The 24291-nt window shown below is 39.5% G+C and overlaps 1 protein-coding gene across 4 annotated transcripts in view; it reads left to right on the top strand.

Annotated features, from left to right (window-relative positions):
* LOC111334171 (vacuolar protein sorting-associated protein 8 homolog) overlaps positions 1–24291 on the top strand; it is a 54353-nt gene that overhangs the window by 6130 nt on the left and 23932 nt on the right. For all 4 annotated transcript variants that reach the window (XR_015995242.1, XR_015995243.1, XM_088744800.1 and 1 more), the window contains exons 11-43: positions 1147–1197; positions 1744–1846; positions 2555–2611; positions 3085–3162; positions 3655–3696; positions 5413–5493; positions 6898–6981; positions 7377–7463; positions 8542–8616; positions 9407–9442; positions 9656–9746; positions 10864–10910; positions 11057–11149; positions 11765–11811; positions 12915–13013; positions 13508–13548; positions 14165–14247; positions 14339–14428; positions 15002–15053; positions 15927–16042; positions 16492–16537; positions 16620–16693; positions 18117–18151; positions 18683–18761; positions 19009–19101; positions 19440–19496; positions 20604–20686; positions 20772–20856; positions 21339–21437; positions 21812–21901; positions 22251–22300; positions 22616–22760; positions 23696–23785. Coding sequence is in view for 2 of the 4 variants with exons in the window: in XM_088744800.1 (XP_088600926.1) it covers positions 1147–1197; positions 1744–1846; positions 2555–2611; positions 3085–3162; positions 3655–3696; positions 5413–5493; positions 6898–6981; positions 7377–7463; positions 8542–8616; positions 9407–9442; positions 9656–9746; positions 10864–10910; positions 11057–11149; positions 11765–11811; positions 12915–13013; positions 13508–13548; positions 14165–14247; positions 14339–14428; positions 15002–15053; positions 15927–16042; positions 16492–16537; positions 16620–16693; positions 18117–18151; positions 18683–18761; positions 19009–19101; positions 19440–19496; positions 20604–20686; positions 20772–20856; positions 21339–21437; positions 21812–21901; positions 22251–22300; positions 22616–22760; positions 23696–23785 (2479 nt within the window). In the remaining 2 variants the exon portion in view is untranslated. The remainder of the gene's footprint in view (positions 1–1146; positions 1198–1743; positions 1847–2554; positions 2612–3084; positions 3163–3654; positions 3697–5412; positions 5494–6897; positions 6982–7376; positions 7464–8541; positions 8617–9406; positions 9443–9655; positions 9747–10863; positions 10911–11056; positions 11150–11764; positions 11812–12914; positions 13014–13507; positions 13549–14164; positions 14248–14338; positions 14429–15001; positions 15054–15926; positions 16043–16491; positions 16538–16619; positions 16694–18116; positions 18152–18682; positions 18762–19008; positions 19102–19439; positions 19497–20603; positions 20687–20771; positions 20857–21338; positions 21438–21811; positions 21902–22250; positions 22301–22615; positions 22761–23695; positions 23786–24291) is intronic.

Here is a 24291-nt window from a genome sequence, read left to right as displayed (position 1 = left end):
TCCCTCAAAAGTTAAAAGGTCGGCTCCTTACTATGATTAGTCGAGAAAACTCGTGCCATCCTCTTAGCCAATCAGATGGAACTCCGAAAACTAGTCACGCCTCGTTGGCTTGTGTTTTCCCGCGCTTTTGGCAGTTTGCTTGGTTTTACTCTGAGTCATTGCTGGCTCGCTGCTCTGGTTGAACATTAAGTAATTTAGGTCTTGTTTAACAACACTCCCTCCCTTTGCGCCGTAAAGGGAAAATGTGTGGGTCCCACCTATACTACTCCCCTGTTCTTACAAGTTAAGCTTGTCGAGAAGATCGTTTAGAACGTCTTTGGAAATTTTTTGGAAAAGATACAGAACAATTGTCAAGTGAGCTGACGGAATCTTTAATCACCCTATTCACTTTAAATCTGAAAAGATATCACCGGCTAATTTGATTTAAAAGTTATTGTAACAGTCAATGTAATCTTTATGACAACTGCATGTTTGTGGGACGTAACAAATCGAAAGTGGTTTAGCGTGGTGTGTACTTTCAGCGATAACGATATCCGTCATCGCGGTGGTCAAAATGTTTTGGACTCACGTGGCGGAGCCAAGTGACTCTGCAACAGATTTTGACTATTGTGAAGACGAATATCGTTGTCGATAAGAGTACAGACCACACTGAACCACTAAACCACTTTAGATTTGTTTTTTATCGACGTCAAATTAAACGATTCTTTCAGTGCGTGACACGCTGCGTGACACACTATCTGTACTCTTGTCGACAACGACAAATTAGCCAATCAGATTGCAACATTACTACCAGTTGTGGTCAAAACACGATTCTTTCAGTGCGTGACACGCTGCGTGACACACTATCTGTACTCTTATCGACAACGACAAATTAGCCAATCAGATTGCAACATTACTACCAGTTGTGGTCAAAACCCAATTATACAATGAATCGTATTTATCAGAACCGAAGAGAATATAACAAGGAACCCATAAGAACCAAACAAAACCCTGCTTAAGACGTCTACAAAGAAGGGGAAACGTGGGTGTCATTCGTTGAGAAGGTGGTACCACTTTTCTGGAACAATAAGAGAGTGTGAAAACCACAAGTACTCAAAATAATTTTTAACCTTGTTTGGAATGATTCCATGAAATTTACTCTTACAGGAGACTCATCGGAATGAGAACGTACGAATCAACGTGTTTGTTTTCGGGAAGGTAATCCGAATATCATGGTATAATAATTCTCAATCTAAAGGGTGCATATGCACTTTACGAGTAAGGTGATCTACATTTTACATGCAAATATTCATTTTACGTCTGTTATCGTTAATTTGATTTTTAAAAAAATATTTGTAGGGATTAAAAACTTTGGAAAAACCCATTGGTATAATGTTAAGCACTCTTACCGGATTCGAACGTCTGCATGCTGTTGTGATGTGTTCTCGGGCGAGTCACTTACTCCCAGCGCCTTTCTCTACCCAAGGGTCTTTGTGGGTTCCGGCGAACATCCGGGCTAACCCGACAAAATTCCAGAAGGGGAGAGGGCGGGGGAAGGTTCTGATGGACTACCATCCCATTTTGCAGAGAAGCAGTACACCTACTCGCTTTGTGGCATAGAAACCGAGAATAGCTCTAGCCGCCGTGCGAATCAGTTATAGGCGAAGACTTTCCTCTTTTATTCTTATATAATGAATAACGTTAAAATTAAGGTATGTTTGATGACTAGTAGTTACATTTATTTGTCTACTCTTTTTGTTAAAGCCGCGGCGAAGTGTGCACGATGGCGCCTCTCCATTTGCATAAGGGAATGAAAGAGCATCCTCTATATGAACAGTCTTTATTGGCATTGGCCACTCTTACCAAGGTACAATGAGTAAAAGTTGTACTGTAGCAATTTGTATAGGTAGTAACATGGTTTATTGGCATTGGCCAATATAGGTATAGGTAGTAACATGGTTTATTGGCATTGGCCAATATAGGTATAGGTAGTAACATGGTTTATTGGCATTGGCCAATATAGGTATAGGTAGTAACATGGTTTCGAGTGCAATTTGGTGGTAATCAGCAAGAGTAAATTTTCTGAAGACAACAAAATTGTTTGAGCCCACAAGGCGAGTGCAATTTGCAGTCTTTGAAGAATTTACGAGTGCTTAGTACACCAATTTCACGAAAAATTATGTTACTTGTCAATAATTTACATGAAAAAAGTACCACAGAAGTCAAGAGAGACGAAATTTTGACAGCGCGCGCACAATTTGTAATTGGCACTCGCGTTACAACCTTGCACTTGTGTTACATGAAAAATGCACTCGTTTCCAGAAAATCAGACGTGCGTATTTTTTTCACCTATATCATTACATTCGATGCATATCTTCTTTTTGACTTCTGCCTCCAGAAAGTGCTTTGTACTTTAAACTTTACGCAAGTCGCTGAAAAGGAATATCGAAATTAAAAATACATGCAGAGTGCACATTCAGTGGTCAATAAGCCAGCTTAAGGAAGATTTAATACCGTGTTCCCCTTGCGTATCGAAGAGCTTATATTCTCCTACTTTTGTTGCCTTCGTTTACAGGTTCTTATATTAACACTGAAACCAGAGCTCGAGGTTCTCTTTACTCACACTCTAAAGGTACATATGTAGGAAGTAACCCTGACTGAAAGTTATAAGAAAGTTTTTATTAGCATAGTCGAGCGCCTGAGACCGAAAAAAAAAAAAAAATGAGTCTTCTACGAGGACTCGGACCACAGACCCTCGGATCTCGTGGTCTGATCTCCACCACTGGGTCGTACATAAATTATACTCGTCCCCCCTCTGCGCCGGCCGAAATGACTTCGTCTTTCGTCTCTCTCAACCGAGCGGATTATGTTTGTGATTCTAGTCATTCGCATTGATTTCAAATCTCGCGCCGATTGTCAAACTCCAAACAAACCCACCTTTTGAGTTGAACTTTTTTCATTGAAGTATTTTATGGTAATTTTTGACAAGTTCGTGTTATTTCTGACTCTTATCGCCCTCAGTGCGTGCATAATACTCTAGCGGTAAGCCTCAGTGAATATTAATAGTTTCTTATAATTATTTCTAATTCTGATGTCTTGATGTAGGGCCCTGTTGATTCTCTACCGCTCATGGCCTGGCAGTTTGCCATAATTCAAGTAGAATCCAAAAAAATCATTGATCCGGTTAGTAGCTAAATTTCTCTCAAGAAGTCAAGATATTAAAAAGGGGAAAAATAATTAAAACAAAGCAAAAATAACGAAATAAGGAAATGGCGTTGTCTCATATATTCCAGTTTCTCCTGCTGTCATTTTTTTTTCTTCTAAAGTTTTCGTCGCAGTATTTTGGTTTGTCCAATTGTCCACCGATAGTAGGAAGCCGCGTTAGATTGGATTGGCTACCATAAAGGCCCGCTCGATACCTTAAGGAAATATCTCTTAGGTTAAGGTTCACTAAAGAGTTAAAGGACAGCTGCGCAAAGCCGCTTGGGTGGAAAAGGGCCCTTGAAATGTGGCGTTTGCACTGTGATTTAGAATACGGACTACGATGTGCTCATTTCTCTATCGATGAAAAGCTATTTTATTGAGTTTGTGTCAGAGTTATTTTAGGACAATAAGATATTTGATATTCTATAATCTTGTAAGATAATTTATTTTGACGCGTTCAATTTTCCGTAGGTTCTTGCTTTTGGGAGAGGAACTGAAATTTTCTTTTATCAGGTAAACGTTTCTTTGCATGTTTCAGCCTTTATCGTCGCAAGCTAAAGGCTACTGTTCAAAATTTTTGGTTAGAATTAAAACACTTGTAAGTTATGTTCGAAAGAACCTTTCTATTGGGAAAGATGAAAAATGTTGAGTGCGGTCTTTGGGTAATGCAATGCGTAGCTGTTAGCCCATTTCCGAATTAGCCTTGGCCTCATTTTCAAAACGAGTCCTGGTGCTCATCCTTTCATATGATAATAAGTTTTTTGTCGAATTAATTTGATGGCCTGCTCCCAGTTGGCTTGTTAGCTCAGTTGGTAGAGCGCTGCACTAGTATCGCAGAGGTCAGTGGTTCGAATCCCGTACAGGCCTGAATTTTTTTCAGGTCTGATTTTCACTATTGCTTAAATAGTGCTTTACTGCGAAGGATCGTGCACATATACGTTTCATAACCGCAGTTCATATATATGTATTTCATATGTTTGTTGTTTGATAATAAGTTAAAATCAAATTATCAAATTAATTTAATTTGATGGCCTGCTCCCAGTTGGCTTGTTAGCTCAATTGGTAGAGCGCTGCACTAGTATCGCAGAGGTCAGTGGTTCGAATCCCGTACAGGCCTGAAATTTTTTTCAGGTCTGATTTCCACTATTGCTTAAATAGTGCTTTACTGCGAAGGATAGTTCTTATTTACGTCTCATAACCGCAGTTCACTCATATGTTTCATATGTTTGTTGTTGTTCGATTTATCATCTACGGGTTTATATCGAATTAATTTGATGGCCTGCTCCCAGTTGGCTTGTTAGCTCAATTGGTAGAGCGCTGCACTAGTATCGCAGAGGTCAGTGGTTCGAATCCCGTACAGGCCTGAAATTTTTTTCAGGTCTGATTTCCACTATTGCTTAAATAGTGCTTTACTGCGAAGGATCGTTCTTATTTACGTCTCATAACCGCAGTTCACTCATATGTTTCATATGTTTGTTGTTGTTCGATTTATCATCTACGGGTTTATATCGAATTAATTTGATGGCCTGCTCCCAGTTGGCTTGTTAGCTCAATTGGTAGAGCGCTGCACTAGTATCGCAGAGGTCAGTGGTTCGAATCCCGTACAGGCCTGAAATTTTTTTCAGGTCTGATTTCCACTATTGCTTAAATAGTGCTTTACTGCGAAGGATCGTTCTTATTTACGTCTCATAACCGCAGTTCATTCATATGTTTCATATGTTTGTTGTTGTTAAACTCATTTTCACAAGAATGGTTGAGCACCAGGCCTCGTTTTGAAAAAGAGGCCAAGGGTAATTCGGAAATGGGCTATTTGTCATCAGACTTGCGCATCGCTGATCCTAACAGTAAGCAGGACGCTTGTCGCGTCTGATCTTAGCACAGTATCGCTCAAAAGTAAGTCGACAGTCTCGACTCGATACTCGAACCTCGATACTCGAACCTCGATACTCGAAACTATCGCGAATCGAGGCTCGAGAATCGAGGATCGAGACACTCGGAGAACATAGTCTCGCTCACCAAAGAGTTTTCTATAGCTTAGTGGTAGAGCATCGAGCACCAAAAACTTAAAAGACCGAGTTTTGATCCTCGTTGGAAATTTAGAATAAAATGTGCCTCGCTCCCAACATGCATTTTTTATTTGCATTCAGATTTTTTCCTCTTGTCTTACTCTCACGACAAATGAATTTATCTTTTTTCATTTAGACCTCATTCTTCCTGTTTACTTCACAGGCCCATTCCCAGGGGGAAAAACAAGTCAACTTCATGTTCCTACAAAGATGCGAGACTCCGTACAAGCTTGTTGCCCTTCATGTAAGTAAAACGCAAACGCATTCTTCATTAAAGGGCTCTAACCCGTTTTTCTTATTCATGAAAGTAAGACAAACTTTGAAATTCTTCAGGAAAAAAAAGAAAAGAAATTGTTTATCATTTTTCCAGTTATAAATCTAATCGGAATTTAGCGAATCCAGGTTGAGTGCGGTCCATTCCGGGGTCCATTCCGGCGGTCCATTCCAGTATTCTAATTAGTGGTCCGTACCGATATGAATATTGATACTACCTGGGAAGCCGATCCAAACGTTCCTTTCCTTCATTTCTTAAAGCGGTATTTATGTAGTTTTGAGTTCCTTTTTATACGGCAACTCTTTCATTAGTTGGCTAGTCATAGAATCGCTTGCTACGTTTGAACTCTACTGTGTTTCATTCCATTCGACCCTTTAAAACTCGTGGATGGCTCAAAGATTTGCAGGTCCTCCTTCAGGAGGCACCAGAAAATGGAGCTCTCCAGCATTTCATTGTTTATCTATTAGCCAACCATAGCACTGCTTATTACCACCTGAAATATTTTTATAATTTGGATATATCAACAAAGTTGAAATGGTAAATTGGCCACCGTAACGATTACAAAAGCTGACGTTTCGAGCGTTAGCCCTTCGTCGGAGCGAATAGAAGAATTGTGGGTTGTGTGTGCTTTTAAAGGCAGAAAATGGAGCTACGTTATTGGTGGGAAAGACACCAAAAAAGCGCACACAACCCACAATTCCTCTTTTCGCTCCGACGAAGGGCTAACGCTCGAAACGTCAGCTTTTGTAATCGTTACGGTGGCCAATTTACCATTTCAACTTTGTTGATATATCCAAATTATTTCGTTACCCCCACCGACGCAGCCCCAAACAGTTTCTTTCGAAACTATCAGCCTGAAATATTTTTAGTTCAGGTAGCCTAGAACTCCTATTGGCTGCTTAACGTGACAGCTTTGTTTCCAACAAGAAACGGTCCAGGCTATTGCACATGTGTAAACAGTACTTTTGAAACCGAGGTTGGGGTTTAGTAACTCGTATCGGCACTCGTTACATGTGAATAAAGGGTAGAATCGCATCATTGAATAAAATCTCGCATTCTGATTGTTTAACGATGCGAGGTATTTAGCGTGGAAATGGCAGTTCAAAACAAGGCTAAGTGTTATTGTTTCGCATCTCTTGTTTCGCTCTCAGGATAAAAGCAAACAACATTGTTGCTGTTTTCTTTTTTTCTTATTTTTCTTCCATCATGCGATTCAAGGAAAATGCATTACCTTACACTTGAATTCCGCGTTAAATTGCGCCTGAAAACCGATATCGCACGAATCGCGAACGGTTTTCGCGCGCAATTTAACGCGGAATTCCCTCGTCAGGTAACGGGTTTTCTGATAATATTCTGCTGTTCATTTACCCCTAGTGGCTGAACCCACAAGTAATCGCTACTGTAGACGCGCTGGAGAGAGTCCATGTTATTGATGTGCGAAGTATGGAAGAACTTGAGGTAAGATGACTGTGCGGGAAAATGAGTTTATGTTGACCAAGTTATTGCATCATCGTTTGTGGTTCAAAGTCTCAAATATTCCCCCGCCAGTCTGGTTTTCTGGTGGAGACAGAGAGTGGCAGGGGGTTAAAACAACTCGACTGCACGAAACTGCAAGACTGACGGGCTCATTTTGTTGCTGTTATAATACCAATGCCAAAGTAATGAATGTGGCCAGGCAGAAAGTAGAGATATGACGAAGCCAATGATTAATCAGAGAAAACGCACGAAGTCGGCTTCAAACGAAGGAAAATCTGATTGACAAAGCGCGATTGGTTGCAGATTTGATCTCCAGACCGAAGACAGAGTGTACCAAATCAAACTGATTGCATTTGTCCTGGTTTAAATTCTTGCAGATTCTTGACTTAAGCCCAGTGCAGCTTGTGTACAGCAGTAGTTATTTTAAGTCACTCTCTACTGGAGGAAACGTCAGCAAAGCTTTGGTGAGAAATCTGTTTTTCGTAAATAGAGCTGTTTCCAATTCATTGTCGAAAAACCTAAACCTTGGTAATCACAGCGATAACTAATAAAAAAAAAAATGCTCACAACATTATAAGCCAATGAGAACTCAAAGTAAAAACAGACAAAACTGCCAAAAGCGCAGAAAACGAATGGTATTCGAATGGCATTCGTTTTGGTTTGATCGATTGAGAGGATTTCTCTTTTTGACCAATCAAAGAACGAAATGGAGCGAAAACAAAGCACTGGATTGTTTAGGAGTGCTCCTCTTCTCCCTGCTTGCTGTATAACAGCCAACTGAGAATTCTCGAACATCCTCTGCTGCAGTGCTTTAAGGGAAAAAAAAGAAAAAAAGTAAAGGAAGAAGAGTAAAGGTTTATCGATGGCCCAATATATATTTTTGATTTAAGCGTTTGAAACACGCGAGTAGTGGATTTCTATTTCCATGTTAGTGAATAATGACTTCAAATGACAAATATGATACTTGCAATTACAGCTTTAGTTTGCATTACTGCAAAACCCAGAAGATACAAATTTTCCTTGTAGGTCCTATTTCAAATGCCATTTCCCCCAGTTAAATACGGTATCTACCAGCGTAACGTTACATGAACCAAGCTCTCTGCTTGAATGTTGTGGTAAGAACGATTAGGAGATTTACAAATAACTGCTTATTTCGATATTCTCTTGGAGTCACCTAAGCTTCTGTTACTTAGTCACGTTATGCGTCACGTTCTCATCAAGCGTCACGTTCTCATCACGCATCACGTTCTCATAACGCATCACGTTCTCTTCACACATCACGCTCTCTTCACGCATCACGTTCTCATTAAGCATCACGCTCTCACCACACATCACGCTCTAATCATGCACTGCGCTGTCTCGGTTAGTGGGGGAGAAAGCGTGTTGCATGACGTGACCACACTACAACTGCGAAGGAGACAAGGCTAAAATGATGAGTCAAAATGGATTAAAAAAAGGTTGGGGTAAACGCTACATGAGGAGTCCAGTTTCATGGTGTGATCTTTTTCTTGATTTTATCAACTATTTTGTTTTCATTCTCAGGTAGCCGCCAGTGAACATTCATGTTATCAGACAGTAGTGGTTTTTAATGGACAACAATTACTTTTGGGTGTCAAGGTAGATCAATATTCTGAACTAATGAATGTAAAGGAGAAGGGTACATTATGAAATGTCAAAGTATATTATCAAGATTTAGGGTTGCAGCTAGTTACATAGTAGGGTGAAAAATTTTTTGCTCTTAGGCCCTGTTTACAAGCAGGGAGGGTAACCCTAGTGCTAGGGTTACCCTGGCAGGAGGGTTACCCTAACGCTCCCACATTTCTTCTTTTTTTCATCGACGTGTTTACAAGGCAGCTAGGGTTACCCTAGCGCTAGGGTAACCCTAGCTGCCTTGTAAACGCTCTGCTGGGGATAACTCGCCTACCCGGGACAACTTTTTACTTGTTTCCAGACCCTTTGAACATTGATAACAATGCGTGTGGTTACCAAGCATAGCTAAGTTGTCGCGGGTGGTAGGGTAACCCTACCGGTCAAATTTTGCTTGTAAACCCGGGCTATCTTTGACCCGCCTGCTAGGGTAACCCTAGCACAAGGGTTACCCTCCTTGCTCGTAAACAGGGCCTTAAACACATCGAGAGAAGCAAGTTGTACACAGGCATTTGCACAAATTTACCATGGAACCACCAAAATATCGGTTTCGTAAGATAGGGGAACGCAAAAATGAGAACGAAACAGAACGAGGATATGGTGTGATAAAGGATTGCAAGTGAACGTTGAAACATTTAAACTCACACTACTTTACACTCTGAATAAGAATGATTGATGAAAAATTTTGATCGATACAAAATTCTTCAAGATACCATCTTAGCACTGTTTAATTATATATTTGTTTATTTTCTACCTTTAGTCCGTCCATGTATTGACACTAAGGAGCTGGCGTGATGTAAGTTCAGAACTCACTCTTGTTGTTTCAAAGATACCTTCCTGGCGATTTAAACATTAGAATAAGTTGAATAGGTACTGGCTTAGACATTTATTCCTTGTATTATTCTTCAAGGTTCCTTTTCGATGAGCAATTGTCGATTGTAAAGCCACCATAAACGCAGTGAGAATACTTATTTTGATTTGGTTGTTCGTCTTTTTGTTTTTATTTTAGAGAATTGAAGTATTTGTGAAGCAAAATAATTTCCTGGACGCTTTAGAACTGGCGTTGTCTTTTTATGACGGCACTGCTATGGCTGTGATAGGTGGGTAAACACTTCACATGATCAAAGACAGTCCGCACCCAATGGGTTTTTGGTTGCATGACATCAATTATTTAATATAGGTATTCATCTGTGTTTGTTTGTTGTAATTTGCAACGGTCCATCGCGGGTTGATTCAAGTGATAGCGCAAAATGTGTCATACGTACTTAAAGTCGTAATCTTTAATCCCCTTAATCAGCTCCCACGATCAAAGGTAAGGTAAAGTGCGATAAGGTGGATGCTTACGTTCTAGCGAAACTATCAACCTTAAAATACCACTGGAGTCAGGCACATTTCGAGACTGCGCCGCTAAGCGTTTTAGCTCCCTCCCGGCTGCAGTGAAATCCTACCCGGACTTTAATACCTTATAAAAAGAAACTTATGAAATTTTAAAAGCTACAATAGATATTTTGTAGAGATACACATGTATATATTATTATCCTGAATTATACCCAATTTTATGTTTGTATAACAGATGTAGAGCCATTTTACCCATGGAAATGCTGTTGATAAACCGTTATTATTATTATTATTATTATTATTATTACTAGTGTTATTATTATTATTATTATTATTATTATTATTATTATTATTTTTATTATTATTATTAAAGTCTGTACTCAAACCACGTGGTCCACCCAGGCGAAGTTTATCCCGGTTTCCTTAGCTTAAAGAAGCTGTGTGTCACTAATCACCCCTGGATGGGATGCGAGTTCATCGCAAGTTTACCCCCCTCCCTTCCCCCCCCCCCCATCATTTTATCACCCCTTTCGATAGTCAGGAGAATATTGTATCTGGAAGAGGGTGCATGGAGAAGGACGGAATGAAATGTTCCCAAAACCCACCAAATAAATCGAGACAGCAAAGAAAATTAAAGGCTAGTAAACTTTATTTATTTTACAATCCGGATCAGAGGCTACCAATTGCTGTATGAATAACACATATTCTGTGGTCACTTGGATCAAGCAGAGATCGATCGCTGCAAATCAAAGCGATGTTCATTGACATCGCGTGGCGTCCAATCCTTAGAGCTGTCTGTTTGTGATAAACTGAGAGGTTTATCTTCTCTCATCTTTCTTGATAAATTTGTATTGATTATTGTTTGTTTTTTTCTTCTAGGTTTAATTGGGAATAAAGAGCAAAGATCAGTAGAAATTGCTGCACAGGTTAAAATTCCTTTGAAACTTTTGATTTATCAATTAATCTCCAGTTAATGAATTAAACTGAAGGAAATTGAACCTTCTTGCGATAATCGAAAAAAAGTCTCTCTTACGAACATTTGACGGATTGTATTATTGCATTTTTATCCCAGATAGAGGAACTATTATTAGCCTATGTTGATATAACAGTGTTCGTGAATTGTCCAAAGACTAGAGACACAGAGGAGCTTAGGAATTACTTTAAGGTGAGCTTTTGGTAAGGCTATAATGATTCTTGTTTGTTTGTATTCAAGCACATCATAGGTTCAGCTTGATAATGCCAAATGCTGAGAGTTACAATATCGTTTTTGCATAAAATGTTTCGATGGCATATCGTGCAAATCAAAAAAAGGTTTAATAAAGTTAGAAATGACGTTTCAATGGAAACTAACATTTGAGTCGATAAAAAATTACTCAGTCCAAGAAGGTGTGCGTTTTTTTCATATACGGGAAGCTCTTAAGGGAACTAGATCTGCACCTTAAAAAACTGGCCAAATCCAATCGCTTAAAACTCTTCTTTGTTTCAAGAAAATTCCTAAAGTTGTCATTTATTTTAATTTAGTATTGTCTTATGCATGTCAATCAACTCATACCTGTTTCTAGCTCGATGGTGACGTTAGTTGTACAGTAGAACGTCGTTTTTAACGTAACGTTTTAAACTTGCCTTCACACATGTGTCTTGATGCCTTGACGACAATTTGAGACTAATCCGAACCCCAAATTTAAAGTCAAGCCTTCTTAGTAGCGCCTGAGGATTAATTTTAAGCAATATCTTATGGCAATATTAGATAGAACATCGTTGCTTTCTTACTTTTTTTTAGGAAATGGTTCCAATCTTCATCAAGTACAGCCTGGCTATCAATAACATGTGAGTTTTGAAAATAAAGAAATCTCTTCATTCTTTGTTATCTGTATTGTTCCTCTAACGTAACTATCGGGCAGGTTTTAAATCCAGGTAAATAGGGCTGGACACTAACGGTAGCCAACTAACCACGGACTAGTAGAAATTCAGTTTTGGCTAGTGGTTGTCCATTTTCACTAGCCAGTTTGGCTAGTAAACAAACCGAAATTGTTGTAAAATCTGAACTGTCACTAGCCACTTGGGCTAGTAAGTTGAAAAGTTAGCGTCGAGCCCTGTAAAAGTGCACATCTGTACTTCGTTTCCACTTGTGAAACACAATGTTGGCCAGAAAAAAAACAAAAACAAAAACAAAAACGAAAGAAAGTACAAACAAAAACAATAACAGCGAAAAACATAACTTGAAATATTTAACAAATGAATTTCATGTGGCTGAGCGTCCGTCCTGTACTACGACACGTACTACGACAAATTGTGTAAGCGGCACACGAGGTGCAGCTGAGTGTTTTACTTATATTTATGCCACATTAGAACGTCCTGTGATATCTATTACAGAACAGACCCGCGGAAACATTGAATCTACTTGACTTATAATAAAGAAGAAGAAGAAAAAAAAAAAAAAACAAACGTGTTGATCGTGACGTCATCTATGCATCTGTTCTTCAATAGACATTAAGTGAGAGCAATCAAAATGCGTGTATTTCTCAGCTCATGATTTAAAATGGAACTAAACTTGGCCAGAGATTTAGTGGCCAATGCGCTCTGAATCATTCCCGGAATAATCACAAATTAATCCCTCTTATAGGCCGAGTGTTCGAGGTCCGTACCGTAAGTTATGGAACGAGATTTTTCCGCTTAGACTTCTGACCTTGCGGGTATAGATCCATTGTTACATTTCTGGGTTCAGATAAAGAAAGATATCGATTCTAACAAAATTTTGAATTTAGTTGTCCGTACAGTGAATTACGGCGCGCTTAATTGACCAATCGTAGTGCGCGTACTAATTGAGCGAAAATAATAATCTTTCTTTTAATCTTCTAATTGATCGATGAACTCCAGGAACAAATAATTGAGCCACGTGGCTGTCCATTTTTTTTTTTATGTTCCCAAAGGGATCTCTTATTTAGAGAGATTTATGACAAGTTTTGTGAAGATCCTGTTGGGAAAATCGTGTTTCTGGAAAGCCTAGAACCTCATATACTAGCAGACAAGTAAGTATAATCAGAAATAATCAATTTTTTAACGAGTTGATAAAGGTGAGACTGGATGATCCGAGCTGGACTACTTTGTTTTAAGGGTCAATCCCACAACTCTGTTCCATCGAAGCATAAATAGACACGTTTAATTGAAGGGAAAAAAATTGAAGGAAAAATTGACAAGAAGTGTTTCCTTTGATTAACTCCGCCCCGTTAGTGGTCCCGAAAGCTTGGATCACCATTTGACCAATCAGGTGTAAAACTACTCGTGAAAAATTTGTGACCCAGTCACTGACGTTTCCAGGCGCTGGAAGCCATTAACTTACATTTACTTGAGCTTTTTTTTTGTCATTTTTTTTTCAGTTGCTTTTGATAAGTACCTTTCTTCCCACTTCCCATTGTCATAGGTTTGGTCTTGGTTTTTCACTCAATTCAATCGGAAAGTGCTCTTATTTACATTTAAGAATAACCTTGGAACATTCCATTTTTTTCCTTTTTTCTTTCTTCAGACTAACGTCTTTGAGTCCGATTGTGATGAAGGAGTTTATAGGTAATGTGAACCTGTGCATGTTTTAGGTGGCTTTCCCTGGGTCCCCATAGGTGGTTTGCACGTTACGTCATCGCCGCCATGTTGGTGGACGTAAACAATAGATATCTCATTAGCTTCTTTTGTTCGTCCACCAGCATTTGTTCCTTTCACCATTGTTACCTGTGTCTCTAGAGATTGGTTACAAACCACCTATTAAATTGTATTGTATTTTCCCACGTGTTAGTTTCAAGTAGAAGTTTGCTAAATGTTTATGAAAAGATGGTATTCTCCAAAGCATTGAGATCGTAGCAGTGGGCAAATGTAAATAATGAGAAGGGGTGATAAAGGCTGGAGAAAAATCTTGAGTTTAAGGGGCCAGGGGTGAATTTTCAGCAAATGATGTTATCAAGCTTTTAAAAGTTCTTTTTGCAATTCCTCATAGAAGATTTCCTGCCAAGACCTCGTTAGCTATAAAGGACCTATCTGAGATCACGAATTAGTCTGTCAGCCTTTAATGTACTCACGAAGGGCGTGGTTGGATAAACGATCTTATTTTTACTCCGGGCCCAATTTTTCTAGTTTAGAAAATGGCAAATAAATCCAATCTGTCGAATAACCTGTTTTCTTAACTTTCCAGAACACTACAACCAGCAGAACAGGCTCAAAGATGTCGAATCATGTCTCATGCACCTTGATGTGACAAATCTAGACATACACCAAGTATGTATACATGACATATCGAAAGCGAGTTTCATACAAATCGATTTCGTGTGAAGTGACTTGTTCCAATGCATCTCTTCTCTTCCCTTAGATGGTGAAACTCTGCTGGGCTCACGGCTTGTACGATGCCATTTTCTATGTGTACAATCGGGGCATGCGAGACTACACCACTCCGCTGGAGGTAATCTTGGAATTTTAAGGACTGGGTATTATTTATAGGGGGGGGGGGGGAGAGTGGGGGGTTCGGAGATTTTTGTTTGTGTCACAGTATTGATTTTGTCAGTAGTATTCTCATAATATATGCCTAGGCTGATCGGAGGGAGAGTCCTTGGGGATCTTGGGGGGTCCTTGGGGATCTTTGGTGGTTTTGACCCCCCACCCCTTCCTTAACAGCAGAAAACCTTAGAATTCAGATGGAGCTAAAGCGAGAATCCAAAGAATCCACACGGTGTGGCGTTTTGTGCTGGCCGGAGGGAGGGTCCTTGAGGGGTTTTGGGTGGTTTTGAACTCCCCCCCCCCCTTAACAGCACAAAACGTTAGAATTTAGATGGAGCTATAGCGAGAATCCAAAGAATCTACACAGTGTGGCGTGCACTACTTAGTGCTTATCAGAAATAAATGTTTCTTCAAATAAAATAGGGTGTGGATGTCGACTTGACCCTGGGGTGGGTAGTCTGTCTGTGAAACGTTGAAACCACCTCCCCCCTCTCCCCCCTCTTCTATCCTCCAGTTCATTGTTTAAAATCTTTCGCAGGAGCTGATTAATGTCTTAAAAAGCACAGTGCATGCCAGAACACCATTTGAAGGTGAGTTGCCCATCATGAACTTCAATAGTGACGAACGAGTGCTGTGTCACAGGGAATTAATGGATGGCTTTTGTGATTGAGTTCAGTGTTCTTTTAACCCTTTGACCTTTCAGAGCATCTAATTTCTCTTTAATTTATCAGCCCTGAATCACGCGTTCAGGTTACGTTAATAAAGGAAATCATCACCAACGAAAGAAGCTCTTGATTGTTAAACAAATCCTCCTCGTCAGCATCTTAGAAAATTTATGGAGAACAGAATGAAGAATATGCAAATTGATGTTAGGGTGTAGAGGGTAAAGATGCAAACAGCCTATACTTGTGATACTGATCTTTTTTCTTCAGTAGTTATAGTATGAATTATGTTTGAACCAAGCTGTGCAAGAAGGGTCGTCACCTCAATGGATACTCAAAAATCAGGTTTTCGAGTAAAGACTGGAACTGAATAAATAATTTTTCGGTAAAAATGTCCCGACCTTTTACAATCTTTGTCCTCATCTTAAATCCTGACTTTTGTATCTGATCCATGGTACGTCACAAGGACCGAACCAGAACGAGAATAGTTCGGAAATAAAACGGAAATAATAGGTTCCAGTCCATACTCGGAGACCTGATTTTGGAGTATCCATTTAAGTCACGACTGCGCAAGTAGTGTTTGATTTGAGATTGCTACTTAACTACTTGACCGTGCAAGTAGTGTTTGATTTGTGTGTGCTATTTCTTTTGTCATTAAGTACAAAGAGAAACTATCATGTTGTAAAAGGCGGTATATAGGAGATAACAAATCGTTACTGAAAAGTTTCTTGCTAGAAATGTTTAAATGGTTAGTGCTTTTACCTCATCTCCTGATAGGTTGATCATTCTTTTCGTGTTAAGATTCAGATCTTTCTTTGGGGAACAAATTACTTGTCTACATCAGCTGCTGCCTTGTGGGACAGGCATTTCCAGTAGGCTCCATCCCTGTGGACTATGCACTAGACGTGAAAAAAGAGGTGAACGTTCTGATGTTGAATGTGATCTTGATTGTTTTTCCTTTTTTGTTTCATAACTTTTTTTTCTTTTGCAACTTTCGTCTAGTGGCTATTTATTTTTTAAACAAATTCCTTAATGAGTTGGCTGGACGTGTCTCACTTTCTGATTTCAACAGTTCGAGCGTGAAATAAAAAAGGGAAAGAGAGAAATGTGGGCAATAGTGTATTGCAAGTTTTCGTTTCTGTTGAAGCTAGATGACGAAGAGTTTGCACATGTTTAAGAGTTTCTTCTTTCATGGGCGAGCCCAGGAAGGAGTACAGATTCTACACTAACCACTCACCAGCTCCAGGCCCCAACACTCTCTCGCGGGTAAACGAACGCTCGTTATGTAGCTCTATTAACGGGGGCTTGCTGGTGGTCTAAACTGTCTGTCGGTCTCCGACTATGTAGTTTTGTGCTTTCTTTCTAGGTATTCAACTGCATCACGGCCCAAAATACTAAAGACGGGTTTGAAAGTAAGTGAAACTATTCAGTTGTGCTTGATGTTTTCCGCATCTCGTCACTGGATTAAACTTTTCCTCTTTGTTTCGCCGGCAGGTGAACCTTCATATCCACGTTTGCGAGTTTTGTTACATTTTGATACTCAGGAGTTCTTGAATGTTCTTTCCATGGTAAGATAGTTCATTAGCAGCTTGGTTTTTTTTTTTAATTTGTGCAGTATTCTATTCCTTGCTCAGAACGAATTAAAGCGGTACATTCTGATGTTTGGAGTCGCATTTTACGAAAAGCAGGAGCCCATTACCCGGAGCTTCCATCTCAGTTGTACCCTTGAGTCAAACCTGTCCCGTATCTTTTTATTTTTAGAACTGAGATATTTGCGGGGGTTCTTTAATCTTTCCGCGCTTTCCGCCATTATTGAAATAATTTTGTGCGGCCTGCAAGTGACACAGAGACGTAACACAATAGAGACGACAGCTCTCTTATGATTGGCTATTATAAAAACACCCGCGAAAACCGCCGTGGGAGGTGCTTCTAAAAGTAGAAAGATACGGGACAGGGTTGGCTCAGAGTGTCAGTATGGAAGATGGAAGCTCCGGGTAATGGGCTCCTCACGAAAAGTCACCTTCCTAAAGGACAAACCTTAACCATTTCACTCCTAAGAGTTACTAGCATCTAATGTTACCTTACAATATTTAGTTCTTATTAACCGAGCGGGAGGTCTGTATGGGGGAATCTTGACCGAGGTCGCCAGTACAGACCGGACGCAGTGAGGTCTGTACCAGCGACCGAGGTCAAGATTCTCCCATACAGACCGACCTAGCTCGGTTAATAAGATGTTTGTTATATGGCTGTGTCTTATCGCCTCCCGGTTAACTCTAACCGCCTCCTGGTTAGCTCAATTGGTTAGAGCGCCGGATTGTGTTGTGCGGGAGGTCGAGGGTTCGAGCCCCGGCCGGACCAATACTCATGGTCTTAAAATAAGTGAGGAGAAATTGCTACCTTTCTATAATTAAGAAATGGATAGATATTCTAGTCTTCTCGGATAAGGACGAATAAACCATAGGCCCCGTCTCCTGCAGGGTTAGGGGTAGGAGACGTTAATTTCCCACGCACGAGATTACTGTGTCGTGGATGTCCTCCCCTGGGTGGGATGGGTGGGAATTGGCCCTGAAAAGCCCCCATGGGAAGTGTTCAACTAACCTATGTATATATGTATGTATGTATATGCAAATTTTTTATATTCTTCGTACCTTTTTTTTCTAGACCGGTCTAGATGTGAAAATCTAGACCGCTTTCAATGTTGATTTCAGCCAATCAAATTCGTGAATTCGGTAGTTCCCAGTCCTTGTGAGACACAGCCATATAATAACACCCCTGAATGACACATTAAGGTCACGAGAACAAAGGGATGACCAACTGAAGAAGCTTTTGATTGATGAACAAATTCTCCTTGTCAGCACCTTAAGAAATGCATAAAGAACAGTATAGAGAATATGCACACTGATGTTGGGGTGTGAACGTTGAAAGATACCAGTGCGCAAGTAAATGAATTTTTTTTTTTTTACGCTTATTATGTATTGAATTTGATCGCAGGCCTTTGAACGAAAAGATTTTGACGACAAATTTGAGTAAGTCAAAGATGTTCACATTTGTTTCTGATATTTATAAGTGAAATGGAGTAGTCAACAGAAGTGTTCTAGCACAGTCCTTATAAATCGATCTGCTTGGCAGTCATTTTTTTCGGGTGTCACACACAGTCTCTTTTTAGTATGTCACGCAATGCTGCTCTCAGAAAATGGCTGTGGAAGAGAGAGCTTGGATATTACATTGCCGCCTGTGGTAACAGATTTTATCTTCGAGTGTTGGTGATATCTCGTACGAGTGAGCGAAACGAAAGAGTGAAAGATATCATCAACTAGAGAAGATAAGTTCATATCCACAAGCGGGTATGTATTTTCTGTTGATTGTATAATTACTGATTACATATTCAAAGCAAAGGCAATTATAAGACACATCGTTAGAGCACAGAATGCCATTACCATGCATCTACACGTAATTTGGTTTGTAGGAAGGCCACTTCAAAAAATATAAACAAAATGTAGAAATGTGAAAAGCAAATAATTAAACGTTAAGGGAGCTCACTTAATTTGTCTTTACAGTGGTCCATCCGGTGTCACGCGGAGGCAGTACCTTGTGAATATCCTCTTAGACGTAATGGTGCAAGACACTGGCTTTACGGTAAAGTTTTCTTCATGAACGTGCACACAGGGGGCGCGTAAAAGATGAAGCATGCACATGTTACTTCCGATATTTACGTTCGTCCGTCTTATCTAGCCACCTGTTTTTAATCCAGTTCTTACTTTAACACAATGACATGACAATAGTTATGAAAACAGATTTCTCAAATTTTTTGGCAAAGTATTCAAACATATATTTTAACTTTGGCTTTGTCTTCGTCTCACACGGACGTTTATTGTCCACACAGCCAAGCCAAGTTGGATCACTGTTTACGTTTCTAGCACGACAAATGGCTAAACACGAGAACAAGATACACGTAAACAAGGTGCTATTTGAACAGGTTAGAGCGCCTTATTTTTACATTGGTGTTTTGAGTTTCTTTGGCCTCATTTTCTGTCGCTGCGTTTGTGTTAGACGTGGCAGTCTGGTTGTGGTCTTTACATCCATAGGAAGTGGTTCAAACCTAGAGCGGGTCACTGCCTTCTATTCTTAGCCAATACGCTCTACTTTCACCAGTATTGGTGAACTGTAGGGTTAACTTGACGAAATGTTGCGGGGTTAACACCTTTTATGGATTGACCTATCCAGGGTGGAGTAACAATAACTCTGGTTGATTTTTGCTAACGTTACCCCTCTCTCTCTAGGATTGATCTTAACTACCATTTTTGATTTTTAAAGGTCTTGGAGTATCTTGCTAACCCTGACGATGACTCCAGACACGAAGAGAGACAACAGGTAGATTTTATGCCTTTGTTATGTTAAACGATATCCCATTTTATATCGTCGAGTGATACGGTTATTAAAAGATCTAAGTGTCTAAAAGTAATAATAATAGTAATAATTATAATTTATTTCTTATAGAGCGCTATTTACAATGACAGATCAACAGCGCTTTACAATTAATGTACTAAACCCACCCATCCCATCCCAGGGGAGGACATCCATCGCACAGTATGAATAAAGGCTGATAGTTTCTAAAGAGACTGTTTGGGGCTGCGTCGGTGGGGGTAACGAAATAATTTCAATATATCAACAAAGTTGAAATGGTAAATTGGCCACCGTTACGATTATAAAAGTTGACGTTTCGAGCGTTAGCCCTTCGTCGGAGCGAATAGAGGAATTGTGGGTTGTGTATGCTTTTCAAGGCAGAAAATGGAGCTACGTGATTGGTGGGAACATGGCAGCGAGAAAAACACGAATAAATTAGTGGGATGAAAAGCGTTCGTTGATACCTGTGGGATTTAGACTGCCGGTTTGAAAGATGAGCTTTTGTTCAAGAGTTTTACGGCTTTCCGTGCTATAGAAAGGTATAGAAAAGTAGCTATAGAAAGGTAGCATATTCTTCCCAATCATTTTAAGACCTTGAGTATTGGTCCGGCCGGGACTCGAACCCTCGACCTGCCGCACAACAGTCCAGCGCTCTATCCATTGAGCTAACCAGGAGGCGGTAACACACAAATGACCACGAATTACCTCGAAGTACGAAGTACCACGATTGACTCTGCGTTCTCAAGAGTAAAAAAGTCATGAAAATGTTTGTGTGACATCATATCGCATCGTCATTATGTCACCTCATCTAAAAATCATGATTTATTTATTTATTTATTTTATTTATTCCATTTCACTACAATTACATGGGAAAAAACAAACGAACACACAATAATAACAAATTGGATTACATAACAAGGCAGTGGGGAAGACTAGAAGGGAACTGACGAAGCATACGTGCTAGTCAACCCATTATGAAGAAACTATACGGATATATGAAAACTTATAACGGTTGATAACGTATTTCCAGCGGCTGAATTATGTAAGGGCTCTCTTGCTTTTGATTTCCTCTAGGCCTTGTTAGAACTGTGGAATGCTGGTGGCCTGAAACAATTCGATGACGCCCGCATACTGGTTCTTGCGGAAAATGCTAAGTTGTAAGTAATGTGTTTCCTCATGAGTGGAAGGTTTTCGTCATAACACATGCATTACCTCTTTGTTGTGGGTATTTTTTTTTTTCAGCTATCGCGTTTGTGAAATGTTGTACGAGAGAAAACGCCAGTTCTCCAAGGTGTTGTCTTGCTACTTCAGGGATTCATATCGAGAGGTATATAAAAGTACTTATGACTTGTTCTACCCGTTAAATACGTAACATGGGTGATAGGAGTCCTAAACGAGTAGGGAACTGGGCAAGAATGCCTAGAATCGATGGGGCTAGACTGGGTTGAAAAGTAATTTTCATAAGCGAAACAGCATCTTAGTGTAAATTCAGGTTTATTAGATATGTGCATCATAAAAGAAAGGAGACGTTAACGGTAGGCTTTAAAAACATCGCTCAAACAAGAGAACTTTGTAGCGATTTGGGTGATCGGCAATGATAGATTGCTCTCTGGATTTAGAGATTTTCAAACATGCAATGACATCTACTAGAATTTGCTTTCTCTTTCCACGTCCTACGCTCGTTTACAGCATGATACTTGCAAGGATTGTCTTTTTCTGCTATATCCGCCACACATCGCCTTGTTGTAGGTAAACAAGTTTTAACTAGAGAATGAGAGAGTTCAAAGATGTTGAACCTTTGTCCAACAGCACCAAGTGTTCAACTACGTCCATTATGTGATGTCAGAAGACGTGTATACTGATTTGGAAAGAGAGGAACTAAAAGAAGCAACACTGAATAGTTTGCAGGTTAGTTTTGTGTGGATGTTATTTTATGACAAACAAGGTTTTTCATCAAGAAAACACCACCATGACAAATTGTGTGGAATCTTACATTTGCTTGGCCGTGGACGATAGTTTTATCCCGGCCACAACCATAAAAGGGATAACTGTATCACATGAACGTAATGTTTCGAGGCAACAGTCACTTGAATTGTTACACATTAGCACGAAACTACTACTTTGTAGTCACACTCCAGGGGTTTATCCAAAGCCCAAATAGTCAGAACTTAATTTGTACAACATAGCAAAGGTGTAATCTGTCTTCCTACGTTCAAACGGACGCGTAGTAGATGATATACAGCCCATCAAAAGGCTAGCAACGTTTTGCGTTATACTTTCAGAACTTTCTTTCGATTGACTGCGGAAAAACTGCACACATGATTGTCACTGAATTTCCGGATATCTTGACAACAGTCATCCGTCAGTTAGAGGTGAGTGCGTCGATGAATTTTGCAATTGTGATGAATTTGACGCATTTTTATGCATGTGAGTATCTGATATATTCTGTGCCCATGACTGGGTAAGAAAGAGAGTGCAACGAGAGATCTCTGCTGCATTATTGCTTTAATTTGAACTGTACATGTGTCATTACCTAGTAGGGATTGTTATCTATATATGTAATAATTTGTTTATCTGTTTATTTTCCTTGAAAGGAAAAACAGTTTGCAAAACGAGACGAAACGCTTTAACGTCTGCGTTTTACTATTTACTTATAACCCACTGCTTGTCTCTTTTTTTCGTTGAATTAAATGTCCTTCTCTCCTTTCTCTCTTTTCATAGGGACAATCGACTGTGCAGTATGAATTTTTAAAAGGCGTATTCGAGAACAAGTATGCAAACCTTTCTTTAAAATACATTATAGGAGTGAACTTTAAGAATTTATAAGTGTAACTATTTAATTGTATTTTAAGTAAATTGTTTAAAACGAGCACTTTAAATTGTTCAGTGTCCTGGTCATCCTAAGACGTGTTCATTTCCGGGAAATGAACACTGATTTGTCAGTTTAAGCTATAGAGTGCGCTTTTTCTATGTGCTCGAAAGAACTTTCACGGCGTGATGGCATGCGTTATTCTAGAATAGCCGAGTGACACATTACTGTTTTACTAATATGTTCTTGTCTCGTCTCGTGTTATGCTTTATTTTAGATCTCAGACCCTTACGCGCCCAGAAGACACACCCGATGCTGAAGTCCATGAGAAATACATCGAGTTGATGTGTAAATACCAGCCAGATCTAGTACACAGTTATTTAAGAAATACAGAAAACTACAGACTTGAGGAAACGTTGGCGGTATGTATTAAGTAATTATCAAACATGGCATTGGGAATTGTTAAGACGACCAGATATGATTTTCGCTTCTTTGAAAAATTTGGAATATTTTGAGACCACAATTTCTTTAATTTTTTTAATTTCATCACGGAAGAAGTTAAATTACTATACAGCCTCAAAATAGTGCCATTTTTCTCTCAAGAGCAGCATTTTAATGGAATTATTGAAATGCCGCGCGACCTGGCCTGCTGACGATTAGTTTTGATCAATGATGATGTAATATGCAGACTTGTAACTTTCCACAGCATTCTTCATTTTGCCATCAGCTCACACGCTTCCCTTCTCCCTCCCCCAACTCCCTGTGCTTTTGTTTAGTAAAGCTACATCTACTAAGAAAAGGAGATGTACAAACAAAACTAAACACAGGGTTCCCGCGCTCCTTGAAAGTCCTTGAATTTAATTTTTTGTTTTCAAGGACTTGAAAACCCTTGAATTAAGACCCAGGTCCTTGGATATTTCTGAAAAATCTTTGAAAATAAGTGCAGGTGAATCAAAGTCGAAGTTTTCTTTAGTTTTTGGTGTTTAAAGCGTAAACTTCTAGCACAAATCACGAAAACGAGATTTTCTTTCAAATCCCGCGTCCAATCGTGATGATTGACAAGTGATAAAGAGCAATGTTTTTCTATTCCTTGAATTTGAGAGCCAAGGTCCTTGAAAACGACCTAGAAAGTCTTTGAAAGTCCTTGAATTGGGTTCCTAAAAAAGTGCAAGAACCTTGCAAACAGACCTACGAACAAAAATCTAAAACAAAAAATTACCTAACAAGGCCTTACTTTTGCCACGTTACAACTGAACAGCGCAAAATGAGTTTTAATGATGGTGAGTATGATCAATAAATTATTTGCTAATTGTCCGTCGTTTGTGCGTGTGTGTATTTTTTTTTTTCCATGTTGTAGATTGTTCGCCAATTCAACAACACATACGCTACATCGTATCTACTGGAGAAGGCGGGTGATATTCACGGGGCTTTCCAGCTACTTTTGGAGGTAAACGAGATTGTACTCTCCTTTGAAACGTCCCCGTTTGAATTACACACAAGCATTTGCACTTTGCGAAATAATATACAAATAACTTTTCCTTTCTAAGATCAGTACGCTACCCAAAGATGAGGTGATGAGAATACTTTAGATAATCTAACAGCTTATTGCCTAACACATCGCCAAATGTATTTGTGTTTGTGTACTTGTATCAGTTTATGTCTTGGGGCCTAACCCTTCCACGTCATCGGGAGATACAATTGCTAACCTTTTATGTTGATATAAATTAGCATTTTCGGCATTGTCAATATGGATAAAACAAGAGAATTTTCACTTAAAAGCGAGGCCTTGTACGAGGTACATGTAAAGAACAAGATATCAGTCCTTTCAGATGTGAATTTATAAATACCTCTTTCTAACCGACTTCGAGGTCTGTTCTGTAAGTTAAGGACCGAGTTTATTCCGCTTGGACTTATGGCGCGCGGGCCATAAATCCGAGCGGAAAAAAGAAATCG

This window comes from Stylophora pistillata, chromosome 14, assembly GCF_964205215.1.
Source record: "Stylophora pistillata chromosome 14, jaStyPist1.2, whole genome shotgun sequence".
Classification (NCBI taxonomy): domain Eukaryota; kingdom Metazoa; phylum Cnidaria; class Anthozoa; order Scleractinia; family Pocilloporidae; genus Stylophora; species Stylophora pistillata.
The sequence above is the reverse complement of the archived record's forward strand: the minus strand, read 5'-3'. Positions and strand labels throughout refer to the sequence as shown.